The sequence below is a fragment of the Rutilus rutilus genome, assembly GCF_951802725.1.
Source record: "Rutilus rutilus genome assembly, chromosome: 10".
NCBI lineage: Eukaryota > Metazoa > Chordata > Actinopteri > Cypriniformes > Leuciscidae > Rutilus > Rutilus rutilus.
In genome coordinates, this window is record NC_140215.1 from 5,435,100 (window position 1) to 5,455,427 (window position 20,328).

Consider the following 20,328-nt stretch of genomic DNA (forward strand, 5'->3'; position numbering starts at 1 on the left):
TTAGATTGCTTGGACTAGGGCAGATAGTGGTTAATTCGATCCAGATGGAAGGGGTTTTGTGCTACAGCGCCTTTGTGTGAGGTTTGTTTGAAATGCTTAAACAATTGCAGCCATTTGACCCAGGATGTTTGGAAGAAAGTGAATTGTCCCTCAATCATCAGTCATTCATGTGTCTCTGCAGTTGGAGCGTAGGGTTTTGGAGAGAGATGGCAGCCAAAAACAGTCAGAAAATCCAACGTACAAGCACAGAGCAACTTAAAGTCTTCTGATTGGTCGAAAATAGCATCCCACTGTCAGAAATACAGGTGTTATACCTCGTGACACCAACAGTATTTCAGTGATGTAGGGATATTTTCCATGTGCTCTTCCATAAAAATCACTTAGGCTACAAGATGATAATATATTGGTACCAAATCAGCTAACTGCCAATACCTTACTTATTTATTTAATTAAAAGAATATTTTATTTTGATTAATCGTTATACTGTATAACGATTAATCAAAATAAAATATACTATATAATACATATGGGATTTTTTTTCAAACTATTTTATGATCTAGCATGAATTTAAACGGATAGTGATATACTGTGAAATAGATTTGACCCTTTAAGTGTTTTTCAGGGACTATCTAACAAACTTCCCAGATGCCTCGTCCTCTATTTTACTTATTTTGTAAAATTCAAACAGCATAGTTTTTAATGTATAGCAGGTTTCAAAAGGAAAATGTATCCATATTTCATATATAAATATTATGATATTGTCAAAATTCTTTTATAGCATACAAACTATTTGTCATTTTTTACTTTCTTTTATTTATTTAATAAAAGAGTATATATTTATAATATTGTGATGAATAAAATCAATCATAGCATTATTTTAATTGTCATTATTTATGTATTAATGCAAAATAGTATTGTTTATAATATCAGTCATTCATTGGTAATCGGCCATAACATGAAAGTAATTATAGGCCAGAACTTCAGTATCGTGCATTCCTGTCATTTAAATGATTTTGTTTGACAGTCTTTCCTAATTTTTGTGGAGGAAGTTTACCTCAGTAATATGTTTTAGCTTTTTTCACTTAACAGACTTCACTCAAAAATGCTTTGTTTGACAAATATAACCTGTCTGTCTCCTTGCGGATGTTATAGCAGAACTTGATCGGACCCTTGGGCTCTCTCTAACGCTTTGAATTCAACGAGTCATTGGTCTTCCTCTCAAATCAATATGCCGCATCAGTTCTTGGTGTTCTTTTAATGCTTCTCTTGTCCTCAGATGCTCTGGGGGCTCCTCCTATGGTGAGCGAACCCCCTATGGTGCTCAGAATTTGGTTTCAAACCCTTTTTAAAGTGCAAGGAGAAGGAGACGTCCTCTGTGTGCTTGTGTGGATGTGGGGTCAAAAAGAGTGGAAGGAAAGGGAGGGGGGCGAGGTCAAAGGTCAGACCCCCCTTGCTGAGAAATGTTTTTGTGAGCAGAAGAATTGCAGCGCTGTGAAAGAAAACATTGTGGTGGGATGGGTGGGGGGTGGGTGTCCCAGAGAGGCCAGACCCTCCCAAATCCCAGTCAGGTACAGAAAGTGGGATGTTTCAGGGCGAGGGGAAGGCAGCAAGCAGGTTGGGTACTTCCAGGCAGTCTCGTGCCATGTCGTTGAGATGAATGGGAAGGCCAACGGACTGATTTTCTCCAGGTATTATAGATCAGGGGTTTTCAAACTTTTTGTGTGTGTGGACCACTATTTTTTAATCAAGAATTTTCACGGACCACCTCTTAATACACATAATAAAATATGTCTACACACACCTGAATTAATCCGCACCTCTAAATAGGCTTACTAGCACTAAAACTATATCTGGTCATCACATCAGTATATACGGCTTGTTAAAAGAAAGTTTACTGCTCACAACAGTTGCCACATATTTCATTTATTTATTTACTCAAGCGCCCGAGGGCATAATCAGGTTCATTTGAACAGGCTTATTTCCATAGCAATGGAGTATGAAATCTATACAGTAGTAATAAGAACACTTGGATATAGTCAACATTTCAAAACCTTTGGCGATTTTAGGGTTTTACAAGTCCTCAAAAAGTAACGTTAGGCTTGAGTTTGTTCACTTAACAAGCACATCCGCAAAACATTTCAGAAACGCGAGGTCAAGAAACTTACTGGAAATTAAAATAATAACAGGCCTTATTCATTCCATTTATAAACATTTCGTTTCATAAACTGCCTATAAACTAAAGGCTATACGTGTGATGTGATAATGAGAACATATCTGCCTCTGCCACTTTTCTCTTCTTGCTACTCACCGATCCATGTTGTGGTTCTAACGGCACTGAACTTGAACGTCACGGCCGAGCACCACTAGCCTATTTTAGTAATCACACAATAACTTGACAAGTTAATTTAAATTGTATATCAATATAGGCCTACATATTCTTTTTACTTTTTTAATGGGAATTTCCTGGTAAAATGAAGGTAAAAAATATTATTTTATATTTTATTTTGCCTTTCCACGGACCACCTGCAGTACCCTCACGGACCACAGTTTGGGAATGGCCGTTATAGATCTTGAACAGACAGCAAGCTTGGTTGAGGTTGTGCCAGGGATGGCAGGTAGTTAGAAGGCAAACACTGGTCACTGTGATTTTGCCAAGTAAGAAATGTTCCTGGATCAACAGATTTTGTTGATCCTGGAACAACATTCCTGTCTGAAAATGTAGTGCTAACCATATCCATATCCCTACCCCTAAACCTTCCCACAACTTACCCCTAAAATCAGAGGGAAATGATAGGTGAATAAGAATGGTGTAGAAGCTCCTAACCCTTGTTTTAAGCCTCAACTTGACATACACTGTAAACATGTCTCTCATTTCTGATTGGTTGATTTAAAATGTTGTTCCAGGATCAACAAAGATGTTGATCCAGGAACATGTTGTACTTGGTGAAATCACGTTCACCGTCAAACACCAATGGAGAAGACAAATCTCCCCTCCCAATTCCAAATACTCCCAGCTCTCCACAAAAACTCCCTGTTCCAAGATGTAATGTGAACAAGGAATATAATCACTGGAGAAAATCCAGATAGTCAAATCACTGTTTTGGTTACATGCTCCAGAAATCAAAGGCTTTGTGTATGGACATGTCAAGAAACATCTCACTGTCATTGTATACTATTGTTGACATCCTAGTAATCAAACTCAGCGCTGCCTTTTCCAAATGACCTTATGATGTGAAAATAAGTTTGGCCAACAGTGTCCAAGCCATAAATCAGAGTTCAGGAGACCTGCTGGTAATGGACTGTACAAATGAGCCTATTTGCCATGTTATTAGCAGTTCTTCATAAGATGCTTACCTTGTGCTACACTGTTTGTGCTATGGACATGAATGATATTGCTTTCTAAGCGATGGGCTTTATGGGTTTTTTTTACCAGCAAATAAAACATGGACAAACAAATCCCATAGATTTGCACTGAAGGATGAACCCAAGCCAAATGTAGGCTTTTTTGAGAGACTTAGACCAGAAAGCAACTACCTAGAAGACCATAGCAACAACAAGCCAAAACACCCCAGCCATGTTTTGGCATTAGAATATCATAGAAGCATGGGTGTGGACATAGCCCAGTGGATGGCCGGATCCAACAATTTTATCCTGGCACTGTGACTGCCTATAATGGATGCATTGGGATGGGCTCTTCCGATATGTAGACAAACTCCAGCATTGTGTTGGCATGCTTTGCATGGATTTCTCATTTGTTCTTGCATTTTTTCCAGCTTCTTAGGTTCATTCACAGGTGAAGATGTTTTGTGTTTTTGCGTTTGTATGGTTTGAGGGAGTGATTGATGTATCAGGTAAACACAAGAGGGTGGATTTTAAGTGTTTGTGTGTGTGTTTAAAGGATTTATGAGGAGACTTTAGGGTGAGTGTATTTGTATAAGGTGATTTTTAAGGGTTACTGTGAGTGTATGTGTGGGTTTTGGTAGATTTATGCTAAGCCCCAGTGTTGAGCATAGTACGTTGAGGCAGATATATGGGAATGAGTAATGTTTAACGGGGCTAAATGATTGGAGAGGGAAAATGAAATAAGGCCACTTGGAGGTTTAGCTTTGGAGAGCTTTACTGAGCAAACAAAACACTGACTGTATCTGAAATTACATACTTGTTCACTCATTCCCTGTTCCCTACATAGGGGATGCCACAGAGTTTGATGTATCAGGACGGTGTGAAAGAAAAGGAGTGAGCAAATTCAGACAGTGTGAATACTGTAAACATTTCATTTAAAGGCACACTGTAATATTTTGCCACTAGAGGTCGTTTATTCAAAACGGAGGCGTAGCTTGATGACGCCTTGATTTTCGTGGAATCATGGGAGTTGTTGCCTTCACCTCTACAGCCGGTGGAGAATACGACGGGACTCGGGCAGAAATCATATTCATGGATGACCAGTAATGTATTAATGATTTATTAACTTTACGAAAGCCGTTGGAGCGAAGCACGACACACAGCTCGAGAGCAGTGGAGCTTTTATTATGCCACAGACCGCTTCCGCTTCTTCCGGTCATGCGTATGAGGGGGTTACGAGTGCGTTCGCTCAGCGGCTACTATATGAGACACCTGTTGCACTGCAGTGAGCTAGATCAATATTAGGCATAGTAAAAATGGTACTCACGGTAATTCAAGATTTAAACTAAAAAAGGCTAACTGTGTTGAGCTGTATAACAATGATTCGTTTTCAGTTAACAGTTGCTCACCTGTATAATAAAAAAACCTAATTTATTAGAGCGTCTTTGGTGTTTCCATGGTTTCTACAAAATAAAACTGGAAATCGAGGGTAACGCGGGTATGTCATCCTGGTTAAAACTGCTTATTTCTCTGGATTTAAACATTCTTAGAAACATTTGGGATAATGTAAGTACACAAATCAACAAAATCTATAACATTGTTCTAGAGGTTTTTGGATATTTTGATCCAAAAATCTTACATAGTGTGCCTTTAAGCGTTTACTTACTAATTTTGTAAGCTGAAGGACGAATTTGGTGTGAAGAGATGACTCCAACTCCTGCGAGGTCTTCAGATGACGCAAACTCTGAATCAATATGCACCAATGCTAAATTTTCCATATATTGCAATCACAATGTTCACAACTCGTAATAATTACTTTAATGAGCTCATTGTTTCTGCCTTAAATCAATACATTGTTAGCTAACTGCGTGATTTGTATATGCACATTGCTGAAATACATAACTTGGACACAGTCACCTCAGATAACAGATCACTGTAAATTGTAATATAGAAACATGTATTTTCTGTAAAGCTGCAAGGTGGCCGTATACATTACAAATGTGTGTGTGCATCACAGACTGGCTTGCTGGGGCTCTGTGCTCCTATCTGTTGTAGCATGCTGCTTTTAAGAGGACGTGTTTAAGTAACCACTGCTGTAATTTAACATCACTTAAGGGCAGATCTGAATACCCTGGAATGACTTCATTCACAGAGTTAATTTACAGATTAAACACTAAGAGGATTGTAGGTGAATGGCTGTATTCACCACGCCTCACAGGACGCCTACAGACACTTTCCCATGCTGTTTGGCGGGGCTTCACGTGGAGAGACCAATGCTTTCCAACTGTACTAGGACATAAAACCTGACGCCTTAAACGAATGATCCTACATCTGTTTAGAATGAGCCTTGATTTAGTCACATTTCAATCCCATTCTTAAATTATATAACGTTGAATTGGTTATACCAAAGGACTGTGTTTGAAATGGCATTTTACTACTACTCTTTTAAATCTGCAGTCTACTTCTTTTTCTTATACTATTTGTGTAGTATTTAGTATGTATAGATCACCACTGTATCCTACAATGCAAAGCACTCAACTTGTTTAACCTTCAAATTCTAGTTTGTTAAATGAACCTGAAGATTATATCAATTGTGCTTAACATCTAGCTACCATAATTTGTCTCTAGATGTCACTTGTTTTGACCATGCATCTAATTCAATGTCCAGGATTTATCTTTTTAAGTGTGACTTAAGTGTCCAAATACTTTTTCTCTCTCCTGATCAAAAAGAGTTTCTGATGGTAACACACCTCCTTCCCTGCCTCAGCGCTGATGGCCGTGTGCCCAGTCTGTGTCGTCGAGCTGAAAGGATGGAGAGAAAGTTGAATGTGTGTCAGAGGGAGTGAGAAACAAAAAGAAAGAAGCTTCTGGGCCTGGCAGATGAAGCTTTCAGGAGCTAAATGAGGGTGTATTAGCAGACACATTGATACATATGGCTCAGTTAAAAGATCATGTTCTTCCAATCTCGTATTACTTAATTTATTCTATGGAACACCTCTTCCTGTTTGTGTCCGGCCCCACTGCAGCACTGTGAGAATAGAGTGTTATCTTTCTCCTCCAGCTTTTCTAGGAAACGTCTTACCTTACGTCAAGTTCAAGGAAAGCTATCAAAGAGAATCACAGGTGGCTTTACAGCATCGTCACACACACACACACACACACACACACACACACACACACACACACACACACACACACACACACACACACACACACACACACACACCTGGAATCATTGTTGTCCTGTAGTAACTGCATCTGAAACCAGGTGCTTGTGGTGGTACGGTTTTGGGAAAAGTTTTCTGCATGAGAGTAGGACACACAAGAAGTGACAGTGTCAACTAGGAACTACCTGATTTTACAGAGCTAGACGTGTTCCTGGATCTACATATATTTTGTTGATCCTCGGACACCATTCCTGTTTGAAAAATTTTGTCTTAACCCCAACCCTACCCCTACCCCTACCCATAAGTTAGGCTATATGGGGAAGATTAGGAGGCCATAATGGACAGAGGCCAATGGGCAAATTTGGCTAGGATGCCGGGGTTACACCCCTACTCTTTTTCGAAGGACATCCTGGGATTTTTAATGACCACAGAGAGTCAGGACCTCGGTTTAACGTCTCATCCGAAGGATGGTACTCTTTGACAGTATAGTGACCCTGTCACTGGGCGTTAGGACCCACACAGACCACAGGGTGAGCACCCCCTACTGGCCTCACTAACACCTCTTCCAGCAACAACCTAGTTTTCCCAGGAGTCTCCCATCCATGTACTGACCAGACTCAACCCTGCTTAGCTTCAGTGGGCAACCAGTCTTGGGATCCAGGCTGCTGGATAGGATCCTTCAGAAATGCTGACTTGCTGCCCAAGAAGAATTTCTTCTTATTATTAATGTTGATAACAGTTGTGCTGCTTAATACTAAATACTTCCACTGAACTTGTTTATACTTAAAACAAACAAACCAACAAAAAAATATATATACATGTAAGAATGAAAAGTATTGAGATATATGTGTCCAGTGATATAGCCTATACATGGAGCTCTTGATGGCTGATCACCTGTGTCTTCTCCTCTGAACTCTTCATCAATGAAGTAATGAAGGCTCTGCGTGGATGTGTGTGTTTACGCTGCTGTCTGGTGTCTACTCCACCCGCCCCACCTCTTCTTCTCATTGGGGGGAGAGGCTGTATTGTCTGCTGTGTGGTTTGGTCGTCTGAATGGGCCTGAGTGCCTTTCCCAGGGGCTTAGTGTCTCTGCGAGGGGGTTGTGTATACAGTTACGCAGGCCATGGGAGATGATGTGTGCCCTGCTCCGGGGGTTCGGCCTTTGTGCCAGTCTGAGAGAGTGAGATGGGCCATTTGAAAGGCTGGCAGTGTTTGGGGTGATGGGATTGGGTAATTCGTAACCCCATCTGCTTCAAAAGACTGCGGAAGGTTAGCCAGCCCTCCCCATAATTCCTGCATCCCCAGCCACAACGTCCCTCAACAATAACCCATATCCCAGAAAGCCCACATTGTCCTGAAACAATTGCACAACAGCGGAGCCTGGTCATTTTGTTTTGGGGGGGTATGTATACGTGTGTATTTTCGGTGTAAACAAGGGAGTATCAGGAGAGGAGTGTGTTATGTTTGTGTGCCAAGATGCTTTCTGTCAGTGTTTCTCCTCCTGTAGCCGTGTGAATAAAAGCTCACGGGGTCCCGTCTCACTGTCAGGAACGCAGACGAGTCTCATTCTCCTCTCACACGAGCTCTGATTGAGACATTTTCCTGTCTGGTCTTTTGCACTCTATTTATTTGTCCTCCTGAGGCTCCCTCAGTATTCATTCTTGTGTGTGGTATGCTGAAAGAAAAGTGAGTGCAGGTATGCAATATTTGGCAATGTGAGAAAGTGTTTTGATTTCAAATGAATGGTTCACCCAAAGTTAATATTTTGGCATTATTTAACCAGCCTTTGTTCCAAAATATTTTAATAAATGCATTCAAATGTTGGATCAAGTTGGATCAATCATTTTTGTGTGAATATTTATAGAATTTTGGTTGTGAGAGACCTGCTCAAACCAAGCATTATAAAGGTTAATGCTGTCAATATTGATACCAGTATAGATACTTCTATTATATGGAAAGTTGCATTTCTGGGGAGCTGTTTAACATAAAAAAAATCATTATTAACATAACCGACTATCCAACTTGTATAATCAAATTAATCAAATTAAAAATGATAAAACATGATTTATTATTATTATTACTACAAAAACAACAATATATTATTTTATTTACAACAACAAATGAATAATAATAATTTGTTTATTCATTTATTTAGTCATAAAGAAGATGCATATTTCAATACTGGACTGCTCTGTCTGTTGGAATCTAGAGTTCAGATGAGTGGATGGAGAAATAGTTCCTGTCCTACACAGATATTTGCGAACGCAGTTCATTTTTTTTCCTCTTTCATTTTTCATTTTGATCCTCTTCCAACATCGGTATCAGTCAGAACTATTGATATTTCAAAATTGTATGGCTGCAGAAGATTTGGCATATAGCAAACAATTCATACGGACTACTTTTATGATGCTGATTATTGGTCCTTGACAGTTTTTTCAGAAGTTCTCCTTTTGTTTTCCACAAAATGAATGGAAACATAATACAGGCTTAGAACAACATGAGGGTGAGTAAATGATGACATAAATGTCATTTCTTTATTAGTTTCTTTAATTTCTGGCATTTTAAACTGAGCTGTACACATACGCAGGTGCCGGACTGCATGTCTGTATGTTGTGATGGTATCATCCAGGATCTGTTAAAGACACACAGATCTCAGACTGGGGCTCCTATCCGGCGCATTGATTGTTTATGGCTAATTAGATTAGGCTAATCACATTAAGTTGGTGCCGAGGCTCGTCCTGACGGAGGAATAGAAATGAGACTGTGTCATTCTTGGCACGTAGCCGTCAATGTCACACTGTCCCGTGGAGTTTCATTCCGGTGAGGTCTGCACATAAAGCATCTTTGTCCAAATGAAATAAAACCTCAAGCACGATTCTAGCTTTGCTTTGCATTGTGGATCATAAAGACATGGTCATAATGTTCCAGAATTAAGATTAAACAATAGAGCCAGTTCAGATGCAGCATAGGCACAGACTCGTGGCGTTTTTTTCCTGAACTAGTTTCAGGCTATAGATGCAGATGTTGACTTTGAGGGGGTCTGTCGTATACAGTAATTTCTTCTATACAGTAGTTCTTCTGATCCATTACATGTATTTTGACAGCATCTGGCGTTTGCTAAGCTCCTCCCCTTTAGTCACTGTTGCTCACTCTGACAAACTGTACAGAATGAAGACACTTGAGAGCTTGTTGTCCAAATGTCAGAAAACACTGCAGCACGAGTGCCAGCTGAAGTTCACTGTCCTCTCTGTGCTGCCCCGTCAGCTTCACAATACATGAGACACGTGGCATATCAGATCCCTGCCAAGATAGACTGGCAGTCGAAGGGGAGCGCTGCCTACATGATGCTTAAATATGCTCATTCATTCATTCATTCATTCATTCATTCATTCATTCAATTCATTCATTCATTCATTCATTCATTCATTCATTCATTCATTCATTCATTCATTCATTCATTCATTCATTCATTCATTCATTCATTTTCCTTTAAATACATTTTTATTTAATTATTTTAAGCATCACACCCATTTTTTTCTGAAATTATTCATCCTATTCAACCCTATTTGTTCCATCCAAAACATTTGATGCATTTTATTTTATCTGATCCTTGGACTGCCCCAGTGTTATATATCATTGATATACACTGTAGGATTTGATATATATATATATTATTTTTTTTTTTTATATTTATATATATATATATATTTTTTTTTTTATTGTAATTTTTTTCTTCTTTTTTTCTTTTCTTGTACTTTTATATTTTCTGCTTTCATTTTCATTTAAAATTTTAGTAATTTTGTTGTCTGTTTTTTTATTTTTTAGCTGAAATAAAATAAGTTTTATTTATTTTATTTTATTAAATTGTATCTAATTTAATTGTATTTTATTTAATTGTATTTAATTTAATTTAATTTTATGTTTTATAATTTATTTTTAATTTAATTTAATTTAATTTTTTAGAAAGTTAACTAATAAATCTGAAATGTACTGCTATTTTTCAATTTTGTTTTATAATTTATTGTAATTTAATTTAATTTAATTTAATTGTTTTAGAAAGTTAACTATAATAAACCTGAAATGTATTGCTATTTTACCATTTTTTTCTTGGTAACTTGTTGTACAGAATTGTTTTTTTTTACTGCATTTTAGATTGGTTTCTTTATGATTCCAGATACACAGCGTAACATTGATTATTTAATCAGATTTAATCAGTTTAACAAATTCATTTGTTTCACTTTTTTTTACCACCCTCTTGTTTCAAATCTCCTGCTTTAACACTTAAACATGAAATGCAGGCAGGAAAAAGAAACGTCAGACGTTGTTATGGATAATGACACCATGAAGGCCTAAAACAGGGGGCCGTTCAGGGGAGCACAGCTCAGATCCAAATGTGCAGTTCCAGCTTACATAACACACCTGCAGCGGCCCAAATCCTGTCCATGGCTCTCTTGTTTTTGGATGGCCCCTCTCTCCCCTCTCGCTCCTACTGAGGGTGAAGCACGGGGGCCTCAGTCATACCTAAACGCAGCTGCAACATTCCCAAATAAGGTTCTCGGTTTCATCGAGACGGTCTGGGTTAAATTTTCACTTTAGAGAAAGAGAAATAAGAACAAGGCGATCTCGACATTTTGTTTTTTCCTAGATAAGCTGAAACTCTTATGCATGCGCACACTAAGAAAATAAATATACATGTAATTGACTGGATAAGATGAAGCACTGGGGGAAATAATGGTTATTGCTAGAAATATGTCAACTGTTAATGTTTTTGATATTTGGTATTCTGTTTTTAGCCTGGTATATTTTTTTGATGATATGTACGGATATATATGACATGATTTATTACGTTACTTTTTCGTTACCTGTATTCAGCGTTTTGATTTGTGTCATGACAGAACATATTTTTTATACATTGCAATGTTGTATGAAAACATAATCAGTTAAATGATGCTGTTTATTACTATGTATTGTTATATTGCTGCTTATCATTAAATATTATTCTTCCTTGTTTTAATGTAGTGAAAAACAGTGTGAAAAACATGCCTTGATGATTTTTTCATTGATGATTCCTTTCATTGAAAGCCTATTTTAATGCCTTTTAGTGTTTTTCATCTCAATAATTGTCCTTGTTTCTCTCCCACTGCAGCCTGAAGAGTTTGAAGCCGTCCACTCCCACACCTTCCGGCTGAAGACGTTCAAGAAGGGGAAGCACTGTGGCGTGTGCAAGCAGACTGTGAACAATGAGGGTCTCATCTGCAGAGGTCAGTCCAGGGGAGGGTGGACCGCCTGTGGGGTGTCTTGCACTAGGGACATCTGTCCGTCCCAGCATCTGATGAGAGTTAATGGAAAAAGGTCAAGATGTGTGTGAGGGTGTCAGCTGCTCCCAGTGACCAGTCAGTCACTTCCTCTAATGAAACGTGATCATTAACCCCATTAGGCCACTGAGGGAGAGTGTGTGGCGTTACAGGCAGCGCTTCTACCACACAACGCCTGTTGGCCACTGGAGATGACATCATCGCCTGTGTGACTTTAGGCGCTGAACAGAGAGAAAGAGCCACACAAGTTTCCCATTAAGACTGGATGCTTGGGGCAGATATTCCACGATTCACCTGTTTTGAGTCCCGCTGTGGTGAAGATTCAGCCAGAAAGGAATGTCAGACTCTATCAGGGGAAGTCTAGAAGTCAAAGCCTGGTTTATGTTTGAGGTTTATGCACTAACGTCAGGGTCTTCGCCATCATCAGGGCTGTTTCTAATCTAGAGGGGGCTAGCTCTGTTAGCAAGTTAACATAATGACACTGCATTTTTGCAATTCATTTGTCTTAATTGTATTTATAAGGCTGAATATTAGAATAAGGAAGATGGAATTTTTCAAATGTTATCAGAAAGTCATGATCAGAAATACAAATATTTAGTGCATATTGAAAATGTATAATTTTTAAATGAATGACAATGCCAGCAAAATAACTAGTGATTTAGTCAAATAGTGACGCTTTCCACATCACAAGAAAAAAAGAAAAGGTAGAAAATAAGAAGATAGTTCTCGGGCTCATATGAAATATTTTTCAGAATCATATTATTTTAATCAAACGCTTCAATCGTTATCTCATTTGTCTTATATCTTATATGCAATTCAATTTAACTGTAAATAGTTTAAAATATATTTATATATTTTGATCACATAGTTATAGGGCAAGATCTGGCAAATGCATATTTTATGTAACGGACAGGCAATGATAAATAATATTTTATTTAATACATGAAATGTTGCAAAAGTAATCTAAATAACTTAATATAGACTCTGTCTAATATGTTAATTGTACATTTATTGTTCATATAATACTACCTCTTAGTCTTGAGATTCATATTATTTACAAATACCAACAGGGACCAAAATGGATCTCATATAGATCCACCAAAATGGCCAAAAATGGCCCTGGTCATCGCGGTGTGAGCTAAAGTATTTATTTTTCCACAGACAGACAGGCATTGTTACTCCCTGTTTCGTTACATAGCCATTGATGAACCATGCAGTGCGGACTTTCTTCAGATGAATAGTTAGAGCTAGGCTCATATAGGGTCAACGGTAATGGTAAAATGTGTTCAGGCTTGTAACTATAAAGGCAGTATTCGTCTGGTTTGCTGGGATTCTGGCAAACCAGGTCTCCATTTCTCCACTTCACCGCTTTATTATCATCTGTTACATAAAACCGAGCAGTGCCAGCAGAAACTCAAGTATCAAGAAAGAGATTTGCTGTTAAACTTTTGTCAGAGACGTCTGATGCTCTCCATCTGTGGAAATCTTCAGATTCACCTCCATAATAAGTCCTGCACAAGACATGGCATGTTTCAGGTTCAATAGACATTAAAGTTGAAATGATTTTTAAATAAAAAGAGACTTTAAGCAAGAGCTACAGCGTTCTGGCAAAAGTCAAACTACTTACTGGTGCTGTACTGTGATAATAGTTGTATCTAATGTAGTCTTTTTATGGATTTTTTTAATGTTATTATATTTTACATTTTAGCATCAGTCCAGCTCAGACAAGGACAGTAAATGATTCTATCACATTAGTCTCATGCCAACTATAGATTGTTATGGTCGGACAATAATAAAATCCATATTTATTTAAACAATCAAGTCATCATGTTGATTTACAGAGGTGGGAGTAAGTCACACATGTGCAAGTCACAAGCAAGTCTCAAGTCTTTAACCTTCAAGTCTCAAGCAAGTCCAAGTCAATTTTGTGAAAAGCAAGTCAAGTCAAGTCACTGCTTTATGTCAAGCAAGTCAAGTCAAGTCGTAGCTTGGGTCACAAGTCACTGGCAAGTCATACAAACGTTTGATGATTTCACTGAATTTATATTAAAATAAGTTAAAACTACAGAAGTTGTGGACTATGGTTTTATTTGCATTTTTTTTTTTTTATATGCATTTCCACATACAGCTGAGTGGTTACTACAATAAAAATCTAAAAAATTAAAAAATAAATAAAATTTCAAACTACATAGCCTAAAATGTAAATGTAACTGAAATTAGGCCAACATTAAATCATGAAAAAATAAATATGCCTCAAACATTACAGAAGACCATTAAAAGTTATTAAAACAATTCACAAAAAGTATAATGGTTCCCATGCCACCAAATGGTATTCTTCAAACTGGCATCCCCTTTATATAAGTTATATATGTCTAGATATGAAGTTAAATCCGCCTAGGATAATTATAAAAATAACTCATACTAGGGCAATTTTTCCACCACATTTTGAATTTAGGGTGCATATTAATTCTGCTGGCATTTTGCCCCCGACCCCCTGATAACATCTAACCCTGCTTTAAGAGAAACATAAAACACGACAATTTTTATGTTGTTTTTTGTCATTGGAAAGAACGACATATTTGGCTTTAAAGCATGATTGGAAAGAAATGTGGCAAATGTTATACAAAACATATGCCACATTAATTATCATTTGAATATTGACAACATTAAGCTACATTTGAAAACATAATTGTGTATAAAGAGGCATGCTGTTTTGACCAATATTCTCTCTAGATTTAAAGATTTAGTTTTAAAGAAAGTCAAATTAACAAACAGGTTAAACAATAGCTTACTTTTAGACGTGGTGAATGAAGTTCGACTGTTCGAGGTTGTGATGGTCGTCCGATATCCCTTGCCAGTTATCATGCGTACAGCAAATCTTCTTGTATGAATATGTTCAATTTTAGTCTTTATATCCAAAAAGAAACGATGCTGGGAGATGTTTTTGTATTTAGCGCGTTCACCGCGATGTGTTTTTTCTGGGCTTGTGCAGTCACGCAATCGCGCAGAATCTGATGACTGGCGTCAATGGTTCCGTTGCTTTCATTTTGTTCATCAATAGATGTTGCGATGATTTATATAAAAATGTATATCAAGTCATTCTCGAGTCATACAGTTCAAGTCAAGTCAAGTCTCGAGTCATTGGATCTCAAGTCAAAGTCAAGTCGAGTCATTTTCTTAATTTAGTCAAGCAAGTCTCAAGTCCTTAAATTAGCGACTCGAGTCTGACTCGAGTCAAGTCATGTGACTCGAGTCCCCCATCTCTGTTGATTTATTAGCCTTGATTGATGTCTGTATCAAAGTTGATCGTTGTATTTCTGTATTCATATGCATCTGAGGTCTGTGTTGTTATGCTCAAAGTCATCAGCACTTGATTCTTAAGGCCCTGTTTACACCTGTTATTAAAATGCGTTTTGGTCGATCGAATCACAAGTGGACGATGCTAAATACAGGTGTAATCAGGGTCTAAAACGTTTTCAGCTTGTCCACTTTCGACCACTTCCGGAGGTAGCCAAAAACGGATTCGACCGGATTGCTTTCGTAGTGTAAACGCACATGTGGTGGAATGAGTCAGAACAGCCACAAAAGACCGTCTACTCTCCGCCTACTGGCCTAATGCGGGAACATTATGGGAAGCGCGCTAGCTAGACGGGATTTAAACTTTGTCGGCTGGAGAGCCAAGTTTGGTTTGAAGACGAAAAACGTACCAAGCACAACGTTCCCTCATCATTCCTGATATCTAACACGCACTCACAGCGTTCGGCTGGTCTTGCGGCTGTCAGAGCAGAAACGAAAACTGATGCTCTCCGTGTGTTTTCCCGTCACCTTTGGTGTGTTCATATGTAAATTGTTGGAGCTTATTTTGTCCATTAGATCGAAAGATCTGAAAAAAAGCCCACACATTTACCCGCCCATAGACCCTCCCCTCGAAGAAATCAGGACAGAAGTGGTTGAAAGTGGACAAAAGAGACAGATTAAAACACCAGGTGTAAATGGGAATGTGTCTCCCTCGTCTACTTGCGATCCGATCGACCAAAACTCATCTTATTACCAGGTGTAAACAGGGCCTTAGATTCTTGTGCAGATGATCTTGGTCAATGTTTTCCATTCAGTATGATAGATCTGTCATTGTCACGTGTCTCTGGGGAGTTTGTCCCATCTGAGTGGTATTGAGTCATTGAGTTAGAGACGGTTAAGACTATTAGCTGATTGTGCGAGCTGTTAAACAGCCCACTTTCTCCAGTGCATGTCCATCACAACACAAAGGGGTGAGACCTCCTTAGTGAACTCTAATGGCTGTGGGCTTTGAGATGGAAAGGACAGGACAGAGGTTTATGGTCCTCTTTGTGGCTGGATTGGCACATGGTTGAGGCTTTGCATAGCCAAATCACTTGATGTCACAAATATGAAGTGATGCAATGCAGCATCTTTACATTCATTAGTGTTCTATTAGTGATGCATCGAAATCTCGTCAACCAAAAACATTGATTTCTCGTTTTTAATTAATCTTCATTTTGATTAACAAGCTGTATTCAGTTGATGCATGAACAAAACTTTAATCGCAAAAAGCTTTGTTAAAAGAATAATCCCCTAAGAAAGAAAATAATCCCATAATTTCTCATTTTACTTTTATATTCACATATTTTCACTTTTTGTCTTCATTATTTAATGTGTTTGAATGAATCTGTCATGATAAGTTTATATTTCACCCAAAAAAATGTATATAAACATAATAATCATATTATTATAAAGTTATATATAATACAATGTGCAACTTAAATGTTTCTATGCAACTCAGTTTTGTTGCTTATATAATAATGTTGATTATTAAATAAAAGTGATTATTAATTGATTATATATAAACTTTATTTTTAGTTTGGGTTTTCTTCTAAATGAAAGCTTTAATGTCAGTGCATCACTAATGTGTACAGAATGTGTATATATTTTAACTGTCAGTGTGAATATCCCTTTAAAAGGCAGCAGATACTTCACTAATCCTTCAAGTCCATGTGCTCGTCTATGTGAGTATTATAAACTGATCACTTGACATGATCTTTTAGTAGATCATTTGTAATTGCCTTCATCTGAGCTGATATATATGAATTGTCCCTGTTTGAGTAAACTTTGTTTGAAAGGAACCATACCTGCACTTAAAAGCTTTAGGAAGATAAGCATCCTGCCATGATCCTAAATGAATGTAGTTTTTAGTGCAGGCAGCTGTGTCCCATCTAATCGTAAATAAAGCGTTTACTCTGCAGCCCTGATCACAATTGAGCACTTGACATTAGAAAAGCAGGTCAGAGTCGGACTGAATTCAGCTGCAAAATGAATATGGGTTTTTGTCATTTTTAGTGCTTGAATTGATTGCATACATGCAGAGTAGGTTTTTAAAGGCTTTGGATGTTTGATCTGTGTCAATCAGATTTTTACCAAAGGACATCCATCCATCCATCCATCCATCCATCCATCCATCCATCCATCCATCCATCCATCCATCCATCCATCCATCCATCCATCCATCCATCCATCCATCCATCCATCCATCCATCCATCCATCCATCCATCCATCCATCCATCCATCCATCCATCCATCCATCCATCCATCCATCCATCCATCCATCCATCCATCCATCCATCCATCCATCCAGTTTTTTTTGCTATGACATTTCATTCATGAGCAATACCTTTTTGAATGATGCTGCAAATGAATCGTTGAATCAGTTATCAATTGATTCATTGCAGCTGTTTGAACTCACTCAAACGACTCTAATCAACTCTAACATCAGTCTCTCTTATGAGTCGCTTGACAAAAAAGGAAGTGAAATTGACTCTAACTAGTTTTGCCCTTTAGTTTTTAGTCTAAATGGACAAATTAAAAGCAGATTCAATTTATCATGATATTCACAATAATGTTTGCTGTATAGCTGTATCTCCAGCAGTCATAGTTTGGCAAAGTGGAGCAGCAACTGACTGGACAGAGTAGAGGACAGAACGCGCCGTGCGTCCCCCTTTTCCAGCCCCTGCCTTGTAACGTGATCTCATCTGATTATTTTCATTCCAGCCGATCACAGTGTTGGACGCGTTTCCCTGCGAGAGTGAAACCAGCCCGGCTGACTCTCTCATGACTCACTGTTGTTGCTCGTTTGCTTTTCAATGTCATCAATTGATATGGCGTGTCTTCGCGCCAGCATAAACACCTCCGGCGCAGAGCTGAGGTGACCCAGAGATATGAAACGGTGTCGAGGGGGAACATGCGCATAAAAATAGCCCTTTCTGCGGTTTCATTAGCATTCCATCTTTTGCCTCTGGACATTGAGACTGTTTTCCTTTTTCAGAGAGAAATGCAAAATCTCCCCTGATCGCCCTCAGGGGTGCGGGCTGCTTTTGAAGAGAATGATGATGCGAGGATTTGTGTGTGAGTGTGTGTGTTTGCACTTGCATGTGTTTGCCATGTGTGCATACACAATCCAACAGTCCAAGCAAATAAGTGAACATATGTCTTTTAAAGGTGAAGTGTATGATTTCTGTGCCTCGTGTTGCGTCGGTTATATTGGAATAGCATTCTAACATAGTACTCTTACTGTTTCTTCCAGTATGAAATATGCGTTCGGTAACACTTTATTTTGATGGTCCCTTTTGAACATTCTGTTGACTGTAAGTATACTTTGCAGCTACATGTCAACTAACAGCCATTAGAGTATTAGTAGACTGCCTGCTTAAAGGGATACTTCACCGATTAGCATTAAGCTTTGTATCAGTAGAAAACCAGTAGTATTTTCGAATGACCGTGATTCCCTCCCTCATGTCCTCCTCATGAGACCAGAGATTTCTGTATTGTGTGTCTGGAAAAAAACCTCAGATGACGCATAAATCGTCATTTTGCGTCATCGGAGGCTTTTTTGGCCAGAGGCGAGAGACTCCAGCCAGTAGGAGGAGCTAGTTCCGCATGTTTTCAACCCGCCCATAGGGGGATCTCACGATAAAACGCCGTCTTTTCAGTTTCGAGTCAGCTAGTAGCCTAGTTGTATCATTTCTTCCGATACTGCCCTCTGTAACCGGTAGGCGTGGCTTGGGAGTGTGCGAGGCGAAGCAAGTGCATTCTGGGAGTTGTTGTCTTTCATCCACATGAGCCAAAAACACATTTTCTGGCTTTTCTCAGTCTAGAAGGCACCAATTTCTAAAATAATTTCACATTTCTACTACATAAATGACCCAATTTAAATACACATTCATCTTTCCAGCAGTGAAATATCCCTTTAATATCTGCTAACTCTTTATTGTGATGGTCCTTCAACAGACATTTTACCATCTATAAGTACGTCAACTTATCATACCAACCTTAAACCTACCAGTCTACTAATACTCTACTAACACTCTAATGAGAGTTAGTAGACATGTAGGTGCATCGTTACTTATAGTCAACAGAATGTTCAAAAGGGAACATCAAAATAAAGTGAAACCATATTCTTTGCACATTACAAGAATTTTCTGTATGCTGAAAAGCCAGCCATGACGGTGCAGGCTGATAGGTCCTTAACTCAATCTGCTTGCAATCACATCATTCTCTGTAGGGCACAGCTGATTGGTTCCTGCTGTATCAGCAGCCAATGAGCTCGCTACTCAACCTTCAAATACATGGTTAGCATTTGCTGTAGCTGTAGTAGTAATTTGCAGTATCGCCACCTACTGGAATAACAATGTAACCTGCTATTTGATTGTTTATCAGCACTTGACCAAGCAGATTTAAGAACCAGAGCTCACATCATTGTTTGAGTCAGTGTTGTTATGGCTGGGCCAGTCTTAAATAAATTGCAATTCGTTTTGACGATGCTGAAATGACACACTTTACCTTAAAAACAACAACATCCCACAGCGTGTTTATCACGCACTGTTTACTTTTTCCCAGCCATCCGTCATCGCCATTGTGATTCATGTACACACACACATTACATAAGCGCTCACTACAGCTCATTAGGGCTTCCTGAAGTTGCCACTCCTCTCTTGGAGCTGCATTAGTGAAATGAGATAAGCAGATTGATGAAGACGGCCGTTCATTTCTCCCTGCTGATAGACGAGCTCAGTGCTGAGTCTAACATCATTACTTTAATCAGCTAAAACTCCCAGTCTCAGCATGACCTTCTGTTTAGTATGCCAGTAAACACACTCAGGACTTCCTCCTTTTTGTGCTTATTTCAATCTTTTAGATTACTTCTGAGAATGTATTCATGAGAAACCTGCGCGTTTTCTTTGAAGCTTTTAGAAGCATGTCGAGACATTTGGTGTGAAATTGAAGGCAGCTCTCTCTAACATAGCATTTCAGTATGAAGCTGCCTTTAATGGGATAATTAGATAATTGCATCATAACATCTGATGATCTACAAAGAAGGCAGACAGACAGAAAGACACATCTTAATAGAATTAACTGATTAGTCATTATTGACTTACTGTCTCTGTATATGGCTTGAGTAGGCAGATAGATTTTCTTGGTTTCAGCCATTAATTTG

At 38.5% G+C, this 20,328-nt stretch overlaps 1 protein-coding gene across 9 annotated transcripts in view; it reads left to right on the plus strand.

Annotated features, from left to right (window-relative positions):
* The window catches only part of tns1b (tensin 1b), a 224,740-nt gene that overhangs the window by 67,079 nt on the left and 137,333 nt on the right, over positions 1 to 20,328 (plus strand). For all 9 annotated transcript variants that reach the window (XM_084421587.1, XM_084421595.1, XM_084421596.1 and 6 more), the window contains exon 2: positions 11,656 to 11,770. In XM_084421587.1, coding sequence (XP_084277713.1) covers positions 11,656 to 11,770 — 115 coding nt within the window. The remainder of the gene's footprint in view (positions 1 to 11,655; positions 11,771 to 20,328) is intronic.